At 36.3% G+C, this 20,424-nt stretch overlaps 2 protein-coding genes across 2 annotated transcripts in view; both read right to left on the bottom strand.

The window, feature by feature from the left end:
* Positions 1 to 20,424, bottom strand: part of THSD7A (thrombospondin type 1 domain containing 7A) — a 459,010-nt gene that overhangs the window by 39,130 nt on the left and 399,456 nt on the right. The window contains exons 12-14 of the mRNA XM_082846599.1: positions 19,526 to 19,720; positions 17,805 to 18,068; positions 1,170 to 1,348 (exon numbers count right to left, since the gene is read on the bottom strand). Of these exons, the coding sequence (XP_082702725.1) occupies positions 1,170 to 1,348; positions 17,805 to 18,068; positions 19,526 to 19,720 (638 nt within the window). The remainder of the gene's footprint in view (positions 1 to 1,169; positions 1,349 to 17,804; positions 18,069 to 19,525; positions 19,721 to 20,424) is intronic.
* Positions 9,942 to 10,477, bottom strand: LOC309966205 (large ribosomal subunit protein eL22-like). The gene has a single exon (XM_082846178.1). The coding sequence runs from the start codon at positions 10,454 to 10,456 to the stop codon at positions 10,070 to 10,072; it is 387 nt and encodes a 128-aa protein (XP_082702304.1). The 5' UTR covers positions 10,457 to 10,477; the 3' UTR covers positions 9,942 to 10,069.

Genomic DNA, 20,424 nt, shown 5'->3' with positions numbered 1-20,424 from the left:
GAATTGGTTCATTTGTGACTTAACTTTAAACATACATCTTAATACCTACACATATTGTGTGAAATTCACTCTTTGTTAATTCACATGTAGGCCAAACACGGCAATAACTGTCTGATGAATCTTATATTACATTAAACTAGTCACAATTCTCCCCATTAGACATTTTATTTCCAATGGAACACGAGTAACAGCTATGAACTGCCGCTAACAAGGTGTGCATCCGAAGTCAAAGTTCCACATAAGACTGAAAAGGCCAATCACCAAATTGATAGATTAACATACGGTTACTTTGATGCCATTTTTATATTTTTTTTCTTTTTTTAAAATTTATTTATTTTATTTATATATGTTTATTTTTGGTTGCGTTGGGTCTTTGTTGCTGTGAGTGGGCTTTCTCTAGCTGCAGTGAGCGGGGGCTACTCTTCGTTGCGGCGCAAGGGCTTCTCATTGCGGTGACTTCTCTTGTTGCAGAGCGTGGACTCTAGGCGCACTGGCTTCAGTAGTTGTGGCATGCGGGCTCAGTAGTTGTGGCTTGCGGACTCTAGAGCATAGGCTCAGTAGTTGTGGCGCATGGGCTTAGTTGCTCCACGGCATGTGGGATCTTCCTGGACCAGGGCTCGAACCCGTGTCCCCTGCATTGGCAGGCGGATTCTTAAGCACTGCACCACCAGGAAGTCCAGTATATTTCTTTGTTCTTAACATATTTCATATTGAACAAACTTAAGTAAATGTACAGAATATATTTCCCAATTTTAGACCCAAACCCATGTACTTTCTTTGATTTTAATTTATGTACTTGGTAACTAAGATGTCTTTTCTGAGAGTCTAGCGGATCTATCAGAAAAAGACAATCTTGCTCTCAGCGCACAAATTATCGTATAATAACAGATTAAATACCTTAACAGTATTTCAAAAGTAGATTTTGTTTTTATTTCCATTGAATTATATTAATATGCATATACATATACAGTGTACTAAATAAATCTCTTGAGAATACAGAGATCATCTATCTGATTTGGGATTTTAATAATTTACTCAGGCATTCTAAAGATAAAGTGGGTCAGATTTCTTATTCTGGGTCTATTATTTATTCTTCTCTATTTTGGATTAAAAAAAGATTATTGTGCACCTAGAAAATATTTTACAATGTTCCCAATGGTAGAAAATACCTGGTTGACATGGTCCAGTTTCGGGCATGGTCTTCCTCCATTATAGGGTTTTTCACGCAGCCATTTAGACCGAACCTTCACGCCACTCCCACAGGACTTGCTGCAGCGTGACCAATTGGACCACTCACTGAGCTTGCAGTCTGAGGGGCAGGGGATGATGCAGGCCTCTTCAATGTAACCTGAGTGGAGGAAAACGAGACAAGAGCCATCTCCTCCACATGTCACTTGCCTATTACTACCCACCATTCTAGCTCGTTTAGAAGGTCCAAGTTTGACTTGACAGCAACATGCAAATGCAGAGATGTCTCTGTCGTTAGGGACTCAAATTAAATTCTGCAGGAAAATAACACATACATACAGTCACTCTGTTAAAATAACAGCTGAGCAGCTGTCATATGATCTGCTTAGGATTCATGCTCACCATATTTCAACATTTCTGACTTCCTGACAGCTCGTGTTTAATTGACAATAACCTGTCTGCTGCCATATCATTCTCATGTGGCCAGACTGATAGATTAAAAAAAATTTTAACAGTTTTCTATAAAATCCTATCTGTTAATGTCACACAAGTTCAAGTGGCTGAGTCCATGCAACATTCTTCCTCAAGAAGAAAGCCAGACCCTCTCAACCAATATTCAAAAGGAACCATTTAACTTAGCACCTTATGGTTCCCCTTCATTGAAAATCAAGTCTGAGGAAGAAAAATGAAGGATATTAAATAAACAATGCCTCATATTTCTATAGTGCTGTCAATTTCAAAGCACCTTCATACCTTGTATTCATTTGATTCTCTTGCAGATATTATAAATGTATTGGGCATGTACTGATGCTCTACTGGACAGATAAGAAAACAAATACAGAGAGATAACTGACAAGTGCAAGGTCACACAGTAAGAGATAGGGATAGGATTTCTGAGGTCTAGTCTAGTACTCATTCCATCAAATCTCACAATTAACTTAAGAGTCTACAGATTTATTTTGAGAAATGGGAGCATTTTCCTTGACCAGTCCCTCACTACCAACTTGGCATTTCACAGTATCAGTTTATCACTATTGTTCTCAAGGCAAGTAAGTGGAAAGAGCAAAATTCCTCTGGTCAAGAGTCGAATGTTGTCGTCTGTCATACTATGGGGAGTGGTTGTTCTTGAAACAAGAAAACACTCTGCTCTTACCATTTTACATCAACATCAAAGATTCAATTTTGAAAATCATTATAATGTAAACAACTTATACTAGGAACTCTAGGTAGATTTTTAAAAATTTTATTGAGATACAATTTATACACTATAAAAATCAGCTCACGTTCTGGTCTTTAATAGAGTCTGAGTTATGCAACCATGACCACCATCTAGTTTCAGAACATTTTCATTACCACAGAAAGAAACCCTATACCTATTAGCAGTCATTTCCCATTTTCCCCTCCCTGGCAACCACTAATCTACTTTATATCTCTAAGAATTCACCTATTCTGAACAATTTATAAAATGAAATCAAACATTATGTTTTATGATTGGCTTCTTTCATTTAATGTAATGTTTTCTGGATTTTTCTATGGTATAGCATGTGTTAGTACTTCATTCCTTTTTATTGACCAAATAGCATTCCATTGTATAGATATATCATATTTTTTTTATCCTTTCATCAGCTGATGGACATTTTAGTTGTTTCCACATTTTGTATATTATGAATAATGCTGTGAATATTTGTGTACAAGTCTCTGTATGGACAAGCTTTCAATTCTCTTGGGTATATATCTTGGAGTGTATTTAACTTTTTGTAGAAGTACCAAACCGTTTTCCAAAGTGACTGTGCCATTTTACGATTACACTAGCAAGGTATGAGTGTTCCAATTCCTACATTTGTCAAAACTTATTATGTCTTCTTTATTTTAGTGTCCTTTGAAGAAAAAAAGTTTTAAATGTTAATGAAGTCCAATTTATCTATTTTTACTTAGGTTGCTTGTGCTTTGATGTCCTATATAGGAAACCATTATCTAATCCAAGGACATAAAGATTTACACCCATTTTTTTCTTCTAAGAGTTTTATAGTTTTAGTTCTTATATTTAAGTATATGCTTCATTCTGAGTTATTTTTGTATATGTTAAAACATAGGCAGTCCAATTTCATTCCTTTGTATGTGATTCCCAAGTTACCCCAGGCCCATTTGTGGAAAATACTATTTTTTCTACAGTGAATTGTTTTTGTACCCTTGTTGATAATCAGTTGACTATAAATGTAAGGGTTTATATCTGGATTCTAAATATCACTCCACTGATCTCTATACCAGCACCACACTGTCTTGATTACTGTCACTTCGTAGTACGTTTTGAAATCAGGAAGTCTGAGTCCTCCTTTGTTCTTTTTCTTCCAAGAAAGTTTTGGGTCCCTTACATTTCCACATACATCTTTGAATCAGCTTGTCAATTTTTGCCCCAAACGGCAGATTTTGATAGGAATTGTGTTGAATAGCTTGATCAATTTGGGAGTATTGCTATCTTAACAATCCAGGTACATGGAATTTCTTTCCATTTATTTAGGTATTCTTTAATTTCTTTCAGTGATGTTTTGTAGTGTTTAGTGTATGTCTTGCATGTTTAGTGTGTAGTGTTTAGTGTATGTCTTTTAGTTACACTAAAAGAACTAAAGTTCTTTTCTTAAACTTATTCCTAAGTTTTTTATTCTAGACAGATTTAAAAGAGAGCCAACAAACACTGATTTCTTTTATTACAGTGAAATAAGACCACCTAAAAACCAGTATGACAGATCTAATCTATAAGCTTGTGCCCAAAGTGTCCTGACTTGATACAGTGTTAAAAAGCTAGCCAACTTACTACATAGTATATCCTAGCCTTGCTTTATAAATTACCTGGAACACATGTTAAAAGTACAGGTTTCTGGCAACCCCAGACATTACAATACAGTTCCTTTGGGATAGTGCCTGGTTTTTGGAAATTAATATATTTTCTTGTGTTTATTCATCACTCCTTCTCTTTTTAATTGAAAATTTTCTTATTAAGTTAATTGTAGACACATATATTTGTAAGAAATAGTATAGAGAGGTCCCCTGCATACCTTCCCCAGTTTCCTACAATGGTAACTAAAGTATAATTTCAACCCAGATACTGAGATTGATACAATCCATTGAGTTTATTCAAGTTTCACCAGTTTTACTTGTACTTATTCGTGTGTGTGTGTGTGTGTGTGTGTGTGTGTGTGTGTATAGGACTGAAATTAAGGAACTCTGTTGTAAGACACAGGAAGAATCAGCAAAATCTGGGTGAGAAGTAGTTTTGTGGTATATTTCTCTCTATATTATCTTCTATATTTTTGTCAAATATACACATCACCTGTTTTAAACTTATTGTAGCCTCGATACACAAAAGTGTATCTTTCAAAAGTATAAAGTTCACTGAACACATGCATGAAACCCACACTACTCCAGAACCCTCTTTTGTGTTGCCTTCCAATCACTACCTCTTCTCACATGGGCAACTACTACCCTGATTTCTTACAATCTAGAACTGTTTTACTTTAAAAAAATTTATGTAAATGGAATCATACAGCACATACCCATGTGTGCTAGCCTTCTTTCACCCTACATTGTGATGTGAGATTCATCCATAATGTTGCATGCTGTTGAAGATTATTCATTCTAGTTAATGTATAGTACTCTACTGTGTGACTATATTATGGTTTTTTAATTCATTCTATTGTTTGTGAGCATTTGGGTATTTTTCAATGGCAAGCTATTATCAACTGTACTGCTATGAACATTCTAGAATATGTCTCTTGGTGAACATACATATGCATTTCTGTTAGGCATATTCCTAGGAGTGAATTTGATGCCTCAGGGGATACGCATATTATATCAGCAAATTGTAAGTATAAAAGAAAACTTTTTAAAAATATGGGATCATGAATTTGGTATGAAGAGCAGGATGCAATGAAAGAATGCTCAAAAGTGGGAATTAGTCTCAGAGAATCTTCAAGGGGGCAGATGTGTCAGCCGGGGCTTTGCCAGCTGTGAGATACTGAAGACAGAAAGAAGATGTTAATGGAGTATTGATAATAATCAGAGGGAAGTCCAATAGAGAACTGAAAAAGTACTTTACAATAGTGCTTACCAAAATTTTGAAAAGCATAACTGTTCTTCAAACAGATTACCATGACCTACTTAAAGCTCATACTTTGACTTTAAGTATGGTTTGAGGTGGGAAAACAAGCCCAGCTCACTAGTTTGAGTTAAAATATGGAGAAAAACATTCTCCTTTTCAATCAACACAGCCAGTAAATAAATCTATAAAGTGTGCGATACTTAAAAATGTAACTCCTGATAGGGCCAGTAATAATTTGTGTTTCATAGGAATAGTTTAAGAAATAGAATCAAACTGTACAAATGTCTAACGTCACTTCCCAATGAATGCCATCTGTAACCAGATTATTTAATGTTTGTAAAAGACAATGAATTAAGAAGAAATCCCAACTATTTCCAAATATTATCAATAGCTTAGATAAAGGACACTAGTATTTCGAAGGTAATAAATTATTGAAATATTTCTAGAATTGCATTTTCCACCTTGCTAAAGATCAAAATGACTGCAAAAGTAAACCTCTAACCTTTTTGTTATTCAGTAATTATAGTTGAAAATAGAATCACATGAGTTTTCATGTCACTACTTCAGAGTAGCAGATAAAAGGAAATTCTTTCTTTCCATTTTATCTGTTGAGGTATTATGGCATTGGTGAAATATGTCATGTCTGACTTTAGTCTGATTCACACTGTATTTTCAAGTAAGCAGATATAAAATTTTTATGTTGGATCTTCCAATAGAGTATTCCAGAGGACGTCTCTCAAATAAAACTCAATCTATTAAATTGTTGAAAGATACAAATTAGGCACTGAGATAAAGACAAAACTGCAAAAGAGTATAATGCTTAGCATTCCATTTTAATCTTCTAGTGTGTAACAACATTCAATAATTGCCTGTCATGTTTATCTAGTACAATTAAAACCCTTAATGCTACTAGTGAACTGCTAGATAAGCATTCCCCTGTCTTCTCTGCTAAGATCATTTGTGAGGGCAATTAACGCCAAACAATCATGGGGGATAGAAGACAGAAGCATTTGAAGCGTTTTAAGGCTAAATAAACTGCTGGCATCTTGTAGCAATTTATGGCTCCTGAGGAATGCTGGAATAAAATAAACGACTTCACAATTAGGGTGTTAAAACTTTAGTAGCAGGCTTCCCTGGTGGCGCAGTGGTTGAGAGTCCGCCTGCCGATGCAGGGGACGCGGGTTCGTGCCCCGGTCCGGGAGGATCCCACATGACGCGGAGCGGCTGGGCCCGTGAGCAATGGCCGCTGAGCCTGCGCGTCCGGAGCCTGTGCTCCGCAACAGGAGAGGCCACAACAGTGAGAGGACCGCGTATCGCAAAAAAAAAAAAACAAAAAACCTTTAGTAGCTCAATACTGAACCTGACACATGGAAAAATCAAACTCGTGGCTTCTGATTTTATTTTTTGTATCTATATCTATTCTGATGGCTGCTTTCAGGTTGAAATGAATACAGAACACTAGCAGGCTTTATGTGGCAACCAGAGGACTTACTGCCTTTGACATATATCCAGTCAGCTCATTCATTTGAATTATAAATGTGCAGATAAAGTAGCTTTCAGCAACCCTCACGATTACTATATTGTGCTGTAGAAAGGTGCACTGTTGATAGATTAAAGAATTCATTTTGAAAGCACGTGGAAAATATTGGTTGGTTCTGATTTACAGCTGTGTGAATGAGCAACTCTGGCACTCTATCTGAAACATCTAGATTAATCTCAAAAGAGACCTGAAAAATCTCTCCTACTTAAATGTGTGTTATATGCACGTGACTGCAATCGTGAATAAGAACACTTAGCTAGAACTTTATCTACTGTGGTCCCTGTGGATTTGAAAATACTGAAAAATATCATTTAAAAATATTTTCAAAATGAACAGAATATTCTTTTGTATATATATTAAGAACTGATAACTTGAAAAGCTGCTGAAACTAAACTACTCTGTATATATCCAAACTCCTATAATCGACTGTTCTACCCAGATTCTTATATTCAATGTATGAAAAGTTATGAATCAACACTGGGCAATCAAAATTTTCATAGTGAAGTGTTCAGGTAAATTTATGTAACCGCAATGAAATGCTATTTCATTTATATTTATTTGTTTTTTATACATATGAAGGCGTATCTTCATATCTGCTAAATACTTACAGATTTTCTCAGAAAATTTCAACATTTTTTTTTAAAATAATTTTATTTATTTTTTACTTTTGGCTGCGTTGGGTCTTTGTTGCTGCACGCAGGCTTTCTCCAGTTGTGGTGAGCGGGGGCTATTCTTCGATGTCGTGCACGGGCTTCTCATTGCGGTGGCTTCTCCCATTGCAGAGCACAGGCTCTAGGCGCACAGGCTTCAATAGTTGTGGCTCGTGGGCTCTAGAGTGCAGGCTCAGTAGTTGTGGCACATGGGCTTAGTTGCTCCATGGCATGTGGGATCTTCCCGGACCAGGGCTTGAACCCATGTCCCCTGCATTGTCAGGTGGATTCTTAACCACTGCGCTACCAGGGAAGCCCTCAACATTAGTTGTTGTTTTTTTTTGTTTTTTTTTTTTGTGGTACACGGGCCTCTCACTGTTGTGGGCCCTCCCATTGTGGAGCACAGGCTCCGGACGCGCAGGCTCAGCAGCCATGGCTCACGGGCCTAGCCGCTCTGCGGCATGTGGGATCTTCCCAGACCGGGACACGAACCCGTGTCCCCCGCATCGGCAGGCGGACTCCCAACCACTGCGCCACCAGGGAAGCCCTCAACATTAGTTTTAATTGCTGTGGGATTTTGTAGCTGTTGCTATTCCAATACTGGGAGATTACCCAATGACTAGGCACCTTCAGATTCAGGTAGCATACCTATGTACGAGTTCACCATCAAGGCCATTTCTTATAGCAAACTCTAAAACTCTCTGCTGTATAACAAAGACTTTGGCTGGTCTGTTTCCCTGATTCCTGGGAGGCAGCCTCTAAGCCCTGAAATTTCCTGAGTGATAGGAGTATCTTTGTTATTCTTGTTGGGCCTCTTGGACTACATGGGAAATTATGATAAGAAGATGTCTAAGGAAGGGGTATGATTATACCACCAACCAAAGACCAACCATGTGTTTAAAAGGTTGGGACTTTAAGCCACTTGATATCCTCCCAAACTCTGGGGAGAGGGGATTGAGTTCAACTGTGTGGTCAATGATTCAGCTGATGCCTACATAACACGACCCCCCAGAAAGCTCTGGATACAGAAGCTCAGGCTGGTAAAGCACATCCATGGGCCAAGAGGGTGATGCCTCCTAGCTCCATGGGGAGACAACATGGACGCCTTGTGTTTGGGACCTTCCCAGACCTCGTCTATGTGTCTCTTCTATCAACTGGTTCTGATTTTTATCCTTTTGCTATAATAAAACTGTAATTGTAATGGTGCTTTCCTGAGTTCTCTGAATCGTCCCAGTGAATTGTTGAACCTGAGGGGGTAGTGGGAATCCCCAAATCTGTAGCCAGCTGGTCAGAAGTGAGGTTGACCTGGGGACCCTGAAAGTGCACAGCTAGTGTCTGAAGTGAGAGCAGTCTTGTAGAGGACTGAGCCCTCTAACCTGTGAAGTTTGGCCCAAATCCAGGTGGTTAGTGTCAGAATTGCATTCTACTTTCAGATGTATATTTTATTAAAAAAGGAAGTAAACTTATTTATGAAAGAGCCCGTATCTATAGTTTACTTATTCAACCAAATTAAAACTTTGGGAATAATTACATACATTAAGGCATTTATGGATGTTTCACCCCAAATTTAACATTTATAACTTTAACTAATATTAAAATATTAACTAATATTAAAAATCAGAAAAACGTTCTAAGAACCCACTTTGGAAGTGGGCTTTGTCAGCAATATAAACATCATATTTGATGGAGTGTTCAGATTATGGAATAACGGGAAATAAATTAACTTTGAAATTTAGTAGAGTGATTTTTTTTTAACTTGATCCAATGCAGGGCACTGTTCTTTCAGTCAACAAGAATCATATACTGACACTGAGGTATTTCCAAAGGATAATCTTTAAACACTAGTTTGCTGGATTCTAGTAAGTGTTAAACATAATTTTTATAAAAAGCATTCTGCGGTCAAATAAGTTGGAAAATTGTTGCGTTAAGCAGGTCTCTTCACCCCGAGCTTTCCTTTTTTTTTTTTTTCTGATATGAACTGTGAATCTCTAGGAGACTGACTCAGACACTGCAGTCTATGCTTATTAACTTTTTCCTATAGCATCTCCCTGGACCAGTGAGAAAAAGATCAACAGATCATCATGATATGTTGTAATTATAATGCATTAAAACTGGATTCATGTTTTGAGCTGTACAGAGTTTTAATGTTTAATCAGGCCTTTTATGTGCATTTCCAGATATGGAAAAAAATGCAAAAGTCAACAAACAAAACCCCCAAACTTAAGAAAGTTTCTTTTTAAATTATTTTATACTTTAAAGTTTTAAAGCATTAAAGGTCAAACCTATGGCAAACGGAGAGGAAACTTATGCAGATAAACTTCCTGACATTTTTTTAATGACTATTTTAAAATACCATTTTGTTTTCTGTAAATTAACTAAAATCTCCTGTAAGGGCTAAATTGGCCTTCAATGCGACTACGAAGAAATGGGATAAACATGAAGAGTAACTACAAGTACAGATCTTCCTTTCAAATTTAACTTTAAAAGGTCCACAAATGTCCACAGATGTGTTGGTGTGCTCTCAGGTTACTTTTGTTTGTTTGTTTCCTAAATTTTATTTAAGAATTCATACAAAATACTCCAGATAACTGAGTTTCAATCCTCATCGTCCTCCTCTTCTTCATCTTGATTAATCTGGAAGTAACGTAATTCGTAACTTTCTTTGCTGTTAGCAACTACGCATAACCAATCACGGAGATTATTCTTCTTCAAATATTTTTTGGTGAGATATTTCAAATACCTTTTGGAAAAAGGCACCTCGGAAGTTACAGTGATCTTGCTTTTGCTTCTTTCGATTGTTACAATACCTCCTCCGAGATTCCCAGCATTTCCATTCACTTTGATTCTTTCCTGAAGAAACTGCTCAAAATTGGCCGCATCCATGATTCCATCTTCTACAGGATGGGTACAGTCAAGAGTAAACTCCAGGACCTGCTTCTTTTTTTTGCCCCCCTTCACCACAAGCTTTTTCACTGGCGCCATCGCCGCAGCGGAGGCAGAAAAGGGTCAGGTTACTTTTTGAGCCCATTGATATGGCTTATGTCTAATATATAGTGCCTTCTTCATGCATTTACCAAAGAAAATTCCTTATGCATAAGCTTTACTCACTACATGACCATTCTGATGATGCTCTGAAGTAGAAAAAGACCTATGTTTTAAGACCTATGTTTTAAGAATGAGACTAAACTCAACTAATGGGACAGAGAGCTTTACAATTATTTTGGATTGCAGGACATTAATGTAACAGGAATCTATATGAGGGTCAGTATCTTTATGAATTATGAAACCTTGTAACACAAGTAATGAACAACTCTGTGATTATATCAATAACATTATCATAGATATCAGCAAGATTACCACTCCTAGCCATTTCACTGAAATTAGTGTTATCCTTCCTCTAAGGCATTAAGGGGAAAACGGGGTCAGAGACCAATAGAAAGGATGTGGAGTAAAACATAATAGCAGAACTTGTTGATAAAGGCAAAGATAAACAAATTTTTTTGTTGCTGTTGCAAATAATGAATTGTTCTTGGCAGTTAAATTTATTTTAAGCAGTGAAACACTTTCTTCCTAAAAAGCTGGAAACCCAGTAGGTGTATGGGATATTCTGGAGGCTATGTTTGACAGCCTGGCCTGAGGGGCTCCATGGAGCCCAGTTTGAAAACCTTGTAAGTAAGTAACAGATGAGTTGAGGTCTCGGTGACATGGAGCACACAGAATCAAATGATAACACCAGAAGTTTTTCCATCACACACAACACGATGGTAGCTGCAGGAAAATTTCCAACAAAGTCTCCCTCATCACCTCTATAGTCCCCCTTCAGGGATCCTGTCAGAAAATAATGCTGTTATCCACACCTTATTTAAATTCGACCCTAGACACCTGCTTTCTTTTTGTACCCACATATCCACAATAGCCCCTTCTTTATTTCCCTGGTTCTTTAAACTTGCAACTGCTACTTCAGGAAAAGTCTGTTCCTCACTCCCTGCCTGTCTTTTACATTTGAAAGGAAAAAGATCTCAATTGTGAATGATGACTGCAAAAGCAACACTAGCTTCATCTGTACTATCAAATGAAAGATTTAAATTCTGAAATGAATTAGACATTAAAAAAAAATACCACCAACTGAAAAAGCTTTTCAGAGAAATCAGGACTCCATTTCAGCTTATTTATAAAACCCTATTGCCTTTTCTCCCTGGTTTAATCAAACATGCTCTTCCTCAAATACAAGCATCCACTACGATAGGGCACAATTTCTCACTCAATTTTGTTTCTAATTAACCTCTAATATTAAACTTATATCATCTTCTATAAAATCCCATTACAAAAAGGAATACATTCCAGGTATATTATGGTTGAGTGGTCATGTAGGTTATCCTCAGAATCTACTCTCCTCATATTCATAATTATTTTTATCAGATGTACCCTGAGTTCCACAATGTCTTAAAAGTACATGCTCTTGAACTAAAATCTACTTGTAGACTGAGTACTCTCTGAATTTTAAAAAATTCAGTTGGGCACTTGTACCACAAATACACCCAGGATGTATTCCTTTTCTAAGTTTTGTTGATGGTCTTTTTTTGTTCCTGTAAATTCTAATAGAAAAAAAACCTCACACCTGTGGCATGTATACTAGAATTTATGACTGAATAAGGCAGCATCTGGTATTTACAGTTCCTTACAACATCAAGGGATATCATTTAAACATGATACCTGCTTTAAAATCATCCACATCATAACTTCGGGAGGCTGGTGAAATAGGATGTAGATCGCTTAGGCTATTAGGCAGTAATGTTAAATGCTGCCATATAAGGGTCAGCTATAGTTATAATATGAAAATATTTTATTAAAAAGCTTTTGTTTCACTTGTAAAATTTGTAGAGCTTTCTTTTTATTGTAATACTTAGTGCTGTAGTGCAAACTACCTATGAAACAACCTGTAAGAAAGACTTTGAGTGCCAGCAAGGGTTTTACAAAATACCAAGTTTTAACGGGCATACTTTGAATCCTACAGATGCTTAGAAAACCAACTGATAAAGCCATTCATTAATGTTCAGAAGGTTCTCTGTAATATCATTCATAAACATACTAGGCAAAGAGAAAGCTTGGAAGAATTAATATAAATCATTATATTTAAAACTTAATGTCAAAGGGAAATTAATCTTACACTAATAAGGCATTAGACAAACTATGCTGAACAATTCAATAGTGACTACAGTTAAAAGACAAACTGAAATAATTAAAAGGGTGTCATGTGACCTACAATAAGTAGTACAGCTGCTTAAATGCCAGCATGATGGTCAAATGGCAGTACAAAGTACTGAGAATTTTAGAGTCGTTGGATCATGAATACTGAGTGCACAAAGTCAAATGCACACAACTCTTCAATATAATATTGTATTCTGCTTATGAATAGAGCAGTAAATAAACCCAGAGCTCTCTCTTATTTCTCTATCTGAACCAAAAAACTTTCCTCAGGGCAATCATTAACTTGCCAATATCCTTTCCACAGAAGATCCTATAGACTCATTCTGTTTTCAAAATCATACCTACACAGGCATTCACTTTATAAAGACACATCTTTGCAAATTTCAGAAGTTCCCTAATGTTCTCTTGCCCACAACGGGTAAGCAAGTGAACTATCTCCTGTGAGATATTTTGCCTAAGACAGCATCACACTGTGATCCTCTAGGAAATGATCTTCACAGGTCTTTCACACCAAGGTTAATAAAGCTTATGATCCCTACCAAACCCTGTGAGTGTCTGCATGACCCAGAGAAGTAGTCTTAAACTTTAAATGTGTTATAGAACCCCCTGGGGATCTTGTCAGAATGCAGATTCCCATTCAGAAGGTCTGCAGTGTAGGTTGAATTTTGCATTTCCAATGGTTTTTCTGTGATGCCTATGCTGCTCCTCTGTAGATGGCTTTCTGAGTAAGAAGGGTTTAAATCCTAGTTGGCAAACGACAGCACAGGCTAACAGCCTGTTTTTGTAAATAAAGTTTTACTGGAACATAATTGTGTAATTCACTCATATATTGTCTATGGCTGCTTTCATTCTATAACTGCAGAATTGGGTAGTTGTTACAGAGACTTTTTAGCCTGCAGAGCCTGAAATATTTGCTATCTGGCCCTTTAGGAAAACATTTGGTAACAAGTCATCTAACCAAATAGCTGATTCTTGAGTTTCCTCATGGATTCTCCAAATTGGTATTTGATAGGTATCAAAGCAACATATTACTTTTAGGCGGTAGGAGACCTATGTATATTAAACAGCAGGGGCTCAGGAAGAACAGTCATATCAGATAGGCCTTTCTGCTTACTTGATATTGACAGATGATAACATATCACAAATAAAATTAAGTTCAATTTTAGAATATCTATTGATAGTACATTATGGCTTAAACTCCCTATAAGGAAGAGCAAAGACAAATTTGCTGAGAGTAAAGACTGAAGAGAAGTGTCTGGAAGGAATTATGTAACTCAAAGAGCTCAAGACTTCAGCATCTGACATTTTTACACTTTATCCAATTTGCCTTCAAAGTGTTCCTTTGAGATAAATCTAACAGAAATGTTATTCCTTATTTTCTCAAGGAAAGATGAGTGGACACAAAGAGAATTAAATGAACATTCCATACTCCCAATTAAAGTTGTAAACACAGGCTGGGAAAAAGCAAGTTGTCACAATTACTAATATAAACCAAGAGATTAAGCTGTTGTCCAAATCTGGTGTTGTACAAAGCAGGCAATTCTGAACAATAAGCTTTAAACTGGAATAAAGAGACTTACCAGTATCGATATTACTGGACTAATTCAGTGGAATGGGTGTGTGACTATTATTTCTTCTACCTACCAATTAGTAGGAGGAGAGAAGCATAAATATTTGATGAATATCATATAGAAAGTTTGTGGCATGTATATAGTTTATTCCAAAGATCTTAGTTGTTCTCAATGACCTGTTTGATTATATTCCAGAACTGTGACACAGAGGGAAGGACACCGTCTGGAAAAAAGGAAGTGTCCAAGCCTGATTGTGGATAAAATACAGCTACAAAAATTCTCTCCACCTCTTCACTCATTCATTCATTCTACAAATATTTACCGAGCACCTACTACTGTTCTAGGTGCTTGGGATCTGTGAGTGAATAAAGTAGTCCAAGATACCCTCATCAATCTACATTTTTGTACAGGATAAAACATAAATAATAAATACAATAAATGAGTAAATTATATGGTATGTTATAGAGTGATACATGCTTTTGAACTACAAAAAGTAGAGCAGAATAAGGGCTTTTGGGAGATCTGGGTAGGATTGAGGGGCAGCATAATAAAATTCTATCACTTATGTTTAAATGAAAGTCTTGTATATGTGCACCTTGCATAAGCTAGGTTACCTCTAACATTCTTTAAAATATCAAGATTAAATGATATAATAAAAAAAAGTTCCAGAAATTCTACCTCTTGTTCTGTGAAATTTTAGAAGTGATTAACTTGAGAAGTACCTAGTACTATGTGCCAAGGCAATCAATTTCTAGGGAACCAATTAATTAAGATCTCAGAGTATTCTAGCAGTAAGTAGAAAATGTGTAATTTGGTTTTTTAATGATTTATAATCTGTTGCTAATAGTGACACCATTCAAGATTTCATACCAAAAGTAAATATACATAATTTGTATTATGATATCAGGATAAATGCCAAAAATGTATTTATATATCAACATTTATGCAGGAACTATATTTAATACCATATATCAGGATGGATGAACACTTATGTGACTCCCAAGGTATACTTTAAGATCTGATTTTTGTTGTATCAATATATTGCTTTTCAGTACAGAGTCTATTCTTATGAGAAATTCCAGACATAATAGAATTGTGCCTCGAGTTTCAGACATTAAAAAAAAAAAAAGTGACCACATGGGAAATGACCTAAAATAATATACTTAAGCTGATGAAAGTCAAACTGTTTTATCAGTATAATAACTGATAATATGATCCACAGATGGATAACATAGATTAAGTAGAAATGCCATAAGGCCACTATTGAATAGGGTAGGGGATTAGTGTCTTTGTACTGCATGCACGTGGGGATCAATTTTATGTTTAAACTGAAAGCCGTAAGAGACTTTCTTGAAAGCCACTTTAAACCCCATTCCCACCATTCATTTGGAAGCTGCTTTGGCTGAGCAAAGGCAGTGCTCATAGAAACTGCAAGTTAGCGCATGCCTAGGATACAGCATCAAAGTGACAGCACTCCACTATCACTGTTGGCATTGACAGAACAGCAGCAGTAATTCCAAACAAATCAGGCAAGAGACACTCAATTTCCTCAGACTTTGAGTAAAAATGTTAGTAGACGCTAAAACATCCCATTAGACATCCATCTTAGATCAGATTTAAGGAGAAAGGAGTGATGTTGGATAGACACAAAGAACTAAACTGTAACAGTTCACTTAAACATCTTAGATCCTTTCACAAGCTCCATGAAGTTCAGTGCTGCCAGGGACCCATCTTTTTTTCTACATGTGCTTTTCTTCTAGAATACACTACTGAATTCTTCATGCTTTGAATTGACAGTGCTAAGGCAGAAAGTCTACTGCCTTTGGCCAATTTCAGTTTTTCTGTACTTTTATTTTCTTCAAGGGATCAAACATTTTCGTGAGAGTCACAGGATATTTTTAAAGTTTTTTTTTTTTTTCTAAAAATAAGATTGACTCTTAAGTGTCTTACTGAAGCTCTCATGCATCTAATTAACAGGTCAAGGTAAAAGCGACAATATATGAGTCATTTTGAAAGCTCAAAGGTTATGTTAAAAACAAATGATTATCTTGGTGATTCACTAAGCATAACAATTTAAAATGTGAGCAAACACTTACATGCTACATTTCAGGAGAAACATTTTTAAAGTGATCTTCACTTTTACATTTTAATGACTAACTATGACCTTCTACATTATTATATCAGCTCAGAATGCGAAGTGCATTTACATTTTTCCTGGTATCTAATTAATAGCACCTATGTTATTTGATATAGAGAATAAAAAACTCAATTACTCTTACAGAAGTTTTTCAAGGCTTACTAAACTCTTTTTAGTTATTGTTCTAAATGCATGGAATAATCTTAAACATAGCAATGCATGCATGCTAAATACTTATATCTAGAGCTTCAACATAATGGACTCATAATGGGGGCTTATATCACTAGACTTTGATAAAACAGTAATTATGAGATAAGGTAAAAAATAAAAGTCAGGGTTTCTGAAAACTGTTTTGGGGACAGATTTAAGAGATTCCATAAATGTGTCACCATGATACCCCATAATGGCTTATATATGTGAGATGGTCCTCTTAGTTCATCTTGTTTTCTGAACCATATAATAAAACTGGAGGAGCACTGTTCCAACAGCAGAAGTTACTTCAGCAAGGTTGGAGGGTAACTACCATATCCCTCTCTCCCAGTAATTTAACTTATCTTTGTTAGGTCACCTCCATGAAGAGAGGAGAATCACTGTCCAGTGTTTGCAAATATGTGACATCCATGATTCAGGCTGACCCACTGTAAACTGATCTCATTCCATAATAAAAGGACAGATACATTAACATAAAAGAATGAAGAAATATTGCTTAAGGCTGACTATATTATGATGTAGAACGAAAGCGTTCACTGCATACTCTGGTCAAAACCACTCTTTATAAACTTTGGGCAATTCAATTATTGTCACAGTATTTTAGCTTCTTTTTGATTTTTTGTTTGTTTGGAAATCAAAAGTTTCCAAAGTGTATGTACCTTTTTCTATTTCTGTTTGTTTGGGCCAATCTCAGCTTAATGAGGAATAAATGAGATGTTTGAGTTTTCACCAACTGCAGCTTTCAGTCTTCCTCCTCTGCCACTTGATATCTTAGGCACGTCACAAATCTTGCCAGTTCGGTTATTAAAAGTCTGTCTAGTTTAACACTTTATTCTCAAATTAAATTCAATCTTCTCTTCTCCTCCCTCCTTTTCTGTACACGGACTTGTGGGGATTGCTGAGCCTATTCAGTAGACTCTGGATCTGCCCCAAGGGAAGTTTCTGGCACCATTTTTGCCTACATGTAAGGCTTCCTTATCACCAACTTTGGGACTTAGTTGCCAACTTCTAGACAACAAGACAAGTGCCACCGAATGTCCTGTTACATATAAATGATATAGCAATACATACATAGCGGTGCCCCTAAGGTTCAATTTAGAACACACTCCTGCAAACTTTCATTTCTCTCCATTCTGATACACTTGCATTTTACCTCCGCCCCCAAAGACAGCAAATGTATAACAGTGAAGAGAAGTTGGATTACCATGGCTGTTACATCTGGATGTCTCCACGAGCCTGCCATTTTGATCGTAGCACGCCATTGCTTGGTAACGATATCCTTGACCACATTCCTTGATGTCTCCTTGTACCTTCATTCCCAGCAACACTTCCACTTTCCCCTCTGGCAAAATGCAGTCTGACCAGTTCCCCACAGGCTGTGCATTATACTTGTCACAGGGACAATACTGCGTCTCAATCAGGGGGTACAAATGAGAATTTTTACATTTTTCCTTCTTTTTACTTTTTCCTGTGGAGAAAATTAAGTTGGAAAATACCATCATTAATATCAAGCATCCCTAAGTTTTCTCCTTTCCTAAACATCCTTTATTTTTAACTGTATTCAACAGCAGCCTATAAATAAATGCTATTTTCCCCCTCTGTAGTGCTTTCTATGTAGGCTTTTGTTAGCTCTGGGTGCTTTGCATAGTGAAATTTCTCTTATTTTCTCACTTAAAAATAGCCCATTTTGAATAAGACACTAACTGTTGTGCTGAATTTTACACTCCTCAAAATGATTAAAATCCTCTCAAATGATCATGTGCTTTCACTGACTGGGGAGTTTGAGGTAACTGCACAATTCTCTCCTTTATAACATGTGCAAAAATATGAAATGGAGAGAGAGTCACTGCACTGACCTGTACAGTTAAGTAACTCTTTTGTTAAGTCCGAATAGATGGTTTAGTTATACAGGATTACAATTCAGAAAGTGAGGTTTTTGCATTTACTTTTCTGATTGTGATTTTGCATCTTTCAGTATTTCTGAAAAATAATCACTTTGACATACTTGGTGATTAATGTAGGAAATAATAATAATCAAAATTAAGATATTTAATGTCACAATAAAAATATTAGAAATGGTTTGTGAATAAATCGAAATAAATTCCCTTTTAAAATAAAAAGACCTTGAGTATAACATGTGCCTGAAAAATATCATTATTTTAATTAGATCATAATTTATATTATGTCATATATGTTATATACTTTTAATTATACTGCATGTAACTAATTACATATGTTTTACATATATTTATCTCTAACTTTCATAAGCTGCCTTATATAATTTTCAACAGTTTTCATTATGACAGCTGGATCATTTTACAACTTTAAATTCTGAATACTCTACTAGCACCAATATTTTTAGGTTTCTTTTGCCACTGACAATATTTTTGAGTGCATCAGAGTTTAGTTCAATATGACGGATCCTGTTCCTGCTCGTTATATTACAGCTTTCTGTCATTGTGACTACCTTTTAAAATGTGCTTTCAGGTACAGAATTAATGTCATATTTCTCATCTAGGATATGAAGGATAATCTGAGGCTGACAGTGAGAATGGCTTAAGAAAGTGAAGTGGCAACCTTTCCCCATGTTCCTAAAAAACTTTTCTCCAAGTACTTCACCGTCTGTAGGTAATCCACCAAAGGTACATGTTTAAACCAAAACTTAATCTACCGCGTATTGTATAGGGAGACAGAGTTCAGTTTTCAAGGCTGCTTTTTCTTTCTACTAAAGGTACATAATGCATCTGTCACTGCCAACTTACATCAAAATACGGCTCTGAATCCATTGCCGTATTATGTGTTAGTATAACAATAATGCATATCTGTGCATTTTCCAAATACATTGTCAGAACTATCTTAGCCTGACTTTTTACTGTGTTTTTCTGCCTTGACAAGTGTTGGCTTTGGCATCCCAATTATTCTTACCAACAATGGTGCGCTTTCTGGTCCTAACTGCACCACAGTCTCCACTGCAAGAAGAAAACTTGGACCAGCTGGTAAACTGACAGTCATCTTGGCAAGGAATCTGGCAGGCTTGGGTGAGGGCTGGCACAGGGCCTGCATACCGGAGACACTCATGGATACCAGCCTGTCCACCATCTTGCTTTCGACAAGTAATGGCTAAAGGAAAAGCAAAAAGCTGTTTATCATGAATCTGAATGTCTGTAATTACTCTGTAATTTAGGAATTAACCTAACATTTCTTACTCAGTCAAAGGAGTCCTCTTTTAATTCTTTATTTGCAGCAGAAATCTGGTAGGAGTGTTTTTAGTAATCACAGTAGTCATTAAATTGATCCTATAGGATTTTTAAAATAACAGATAACCCTCAGACACACACACACACACACACACAGAAGTTTTTATTAGATGCTATTAAGGATTTCAAGTCACATGTGGAATATACTTAGAAATGAGTTAAGAGACAAATAAATAATACATGGGTTCTGATAATAGCTTATGTTGAACTAAACATATTCATGGTGGTGCTGGGAGACACCCCATACCTTTAATAGTTGTTTTCATACCATTGTCCACTCTGGGATTTCTATACAGAAGGGTCTTAATGGCAGCAAATTGGTTGGAGGGTTTGGGTGGAGAGAGAACACTTATGAAACTTGTGAAGCTCCATTTGCATAGAAAGCATGTTTTTGTTTTTTAAATTACGCTCAAAGTTTGTAGTGATGGCTTTGAAGTGGTTAGTAGTTAATGGCAGGAGGCGGTGTCAAAGTTCCCCACTTCCCTGTACAAATTCTTCACACGCACAAAGAACAACCACGAATTTAAAATGAAGACAAAAACTTTTAGCAATCTTAATCTATCACAT

Source organism: Leucopleurus acutus (assembly GCF_964270905.1).
Source record: "Leucopleurus acutus genome assembly, chromosome: 9".
Classification (NCBI taxonomy): Eukaryota; Metazoa; Chordata; class Mammalia; order Artiodactyla; family Delphinidae; genus Leucopleurus; species Leucopleurus acutus.
The sequence above is the reverse complement of the archived record's forward strand: the minus strand, read 5'-3'. Positions and strand labels throughout refer to the sequence as shown.